At 30.7% G+C, this 2,541-nt stretch overlaps 1 protein-coding gene across 1 annotated transcript in view; it reads left to right on the forward strand.

Annotated features, from left to right (window-relative positions):
• The window catches only part of LOC111399872 (bZIP transcription factor TGA10-like), a 4,127-nt gene extending 2,086 nt beyond the window's left edge, over nt 1-2,041 (forward strand). Inside the window, exons 6-7 of the mRNA XM_023027360.1 lie at nt 147-386; nt 1,727-2,041. Of these exons, the coding sequence (XP_022883128.1) occupies nt 147-386; nt 1,727-1,876 (390 nt within the window). The 3' untranslated portion in view covers nt 1,877-2,041. The remainder of the gene's footprint in view (nt 1-146; nt 387-1,726) is intronic.
• Nucleotides 2,042-2,541: the final 500 nt, after the last annotated feature.

Genomic DNA, 2,541 nt, shown 5'->3' on the forward strand with positions numbered 1-2,541 from the left:
CATAGTTTTCCTAAAATTATTATTCAAAACATTGTTTTTTTTCCATATAATGATTGTCAAACAGGGGCTAAATCCTGTATAGTATAATATCGATACATGTTGTGGTGGTTAAACTAACCTTGTTTAATTTGGTACAATAATTGTAGATTATCTTGAGCCAAGTAGAACCATTGACAGAACAACAACTGATGGGAATGTATGGATTACAGCAATCCACACATGAGGCAGAAGAAGCCCTTTCTCAAGGGCTTGAAGCTCTGAATCAATCTCTCTCTGAGACCTTAATCGCTGATCCACTCAACCTTCCACCAGACGTGAATAGCTTCATGAGCACCATGTCTCTAGCAATCAACAAACTCTCCACCCTTGAAGGTTTTGTTTGTCAGGTATGTACCCTCACAAGTCACGTAAGTCATGTCACCAAATTCATGTAGTCGGTCCCAAATTATTAAAAAAATAATAATAATTTAAATAAATAAGTTAGTCTACGAGAAATTAAAATGAAAATAAATTTGGAACCTAGCCTTTCCATGTCATACAAAAATTGGTTGCATGGTTTTAGGGTATATATGAAATTCGAGAGGATGGGTATTTCTAAATAGGGTTATTCAATTAGCGAGTCATTTTCAAAACAGTTTTACTTAAATGAATTGATAAAAAATAAGGACCACCCAACATATCCCATGATTTATGAGCTTTTGTATATTAATTGAGAGGAAATAATTGGTTTAGGTTTTGTTTGAGCCCCATTTTTTGGAACGCAAGTTTTGTAATAGTGATTTTTTGAAAAAATGTGATTAAAAAATAGAGAAAAATTGTGAGTTTACATGTAAAATTATTTTATAGGAAAAACGTGTAGTTAAAAATTAGTTTGAGAAAAAATAAGTTTTTGGTCCAAGAATATCCATATTCTTCAAATATTTCAATTTATAAGAAGGTACATAATCAACATCATCATTTTATAGTTATCATTAATATTATTTTTTCAAACCTCTTTTGTCAAATGTTTAGAAGGTAGAATCTTAAAAGAAACTACACCTTTGTCAATTTGTAAGCTCTTATCACATCGGTGCACGTGTCAAACGTGTAGCTCCTAATTTAGATGTGTATCTACGTGTCAAGCATGTACGTAAAACGCTTAAAACGTTTGTGCATGCATCACTCATGTAATGCTTAAGTTAGACATGTATATATGTTTACATACAATAATAAAAACCTACGCTCCTATATAGCGTGCGATGCACGTGCTTTGATACATTTTATTTCATCTTCTATTTATATTTCGATATATTTCTTTTCACACATTTCTTAAAGCGAGGATCAAAAGAGACAATACGCCACCCTCCAACAGTCCACCCCCAAGAAGGGGAATAATAATAATAATAATAATAATAATAATAATAATAATAATAATAATAATAATAATAATAATAATAATAATAATTCATGCACAGACATTGCATATTGAAAAATACTTCATTTTCAAATATAGTTGTAAATTATTTTTATATATAATTAGACAATCTATTCAATCATTGTCAGAGTTGGGAAGAATTGTGGGTATCAGCACAATTTTTCTTATTTAAATCATGTCAACGTAGAAATGTTTACATGATGATTATTCAAAACTTCAAGGTCAACACTCAAGCATGATGAGTTATAATTAATGTATTTATTTTTTTCTCACTTACTATTTTTCATGTTCTATTAAAAATGAAACATACAGGCTGATCACCTGAGGCACCAAACCATTCATCGGCTCCACCAACTCCTCACCACCCGTCAAGCTGCGCGGTGTTTCCTGGCCATCGCGGAGTACTTCCACCGCCTCCGTGCCCTCAGCTCTCTCTGGTTGTCCCGCCCCCGGCAAGAATGAGAAAATCCCTTGCCATGTGCACCTTTTAATCTATAGACCTCCTAATTAAGAATATTAATAGCTTATCGCTTTTTTTACTATTTTATAGATGTATAGAGATCATAGAAAAACTAAATTAAGACTTTTATAAAAGTAGAAGTAATTAAACTTCAACTGCTTTGTTTTTCTCTATTTTCAATGATGAATTCTTGAAAATGATAAATAGGATAATGAGTTAACAGATAACTTTTGACTGAGAAATGGAGGATGAAGATGTTTAAGGCTTTGTTATATAGTCAAATTAACAATAAATAATTTGTTTTTAGATAAGTAAATCCAAGAGGCCAATATATATGTGTTGAAATTATTGAGTAATGTCTGGGAAAGGAAAAGAAAATTTTACTGCAGATAATGTTTGAGCTGTAGATAGTATTTGGTGCAATAAATCCTAAAGTTCATTTGTTTCTATTTTTATACTTTTTGCAATAACTATATTAAACACATATATACATAGATGATAGATATACCTGTTCATATATAAGAAACCGTAAAATCGTCTGATGAAATACGATATTCATATATTATTAACGATATTGATATATATCATTTGTGCAACGCGTTTGCACACATAGATATAATATACAGTGGTACTAGTTAGTTATGTGATATTTATTAATTATTTTTTA

This window comes from Olea europaea, chromosome 9, assembly GCF_002742605.1.
Source record: "Olea europaea var. sylvestris chromosome 9, O_europaea_v1, whole genome shotgun sequence".
NCBI lineage: Eukaryota > Viridiplantae > Streptophyta > Magnoliopsida > Lamiales > Oleaceae > Olea > Olea europaea.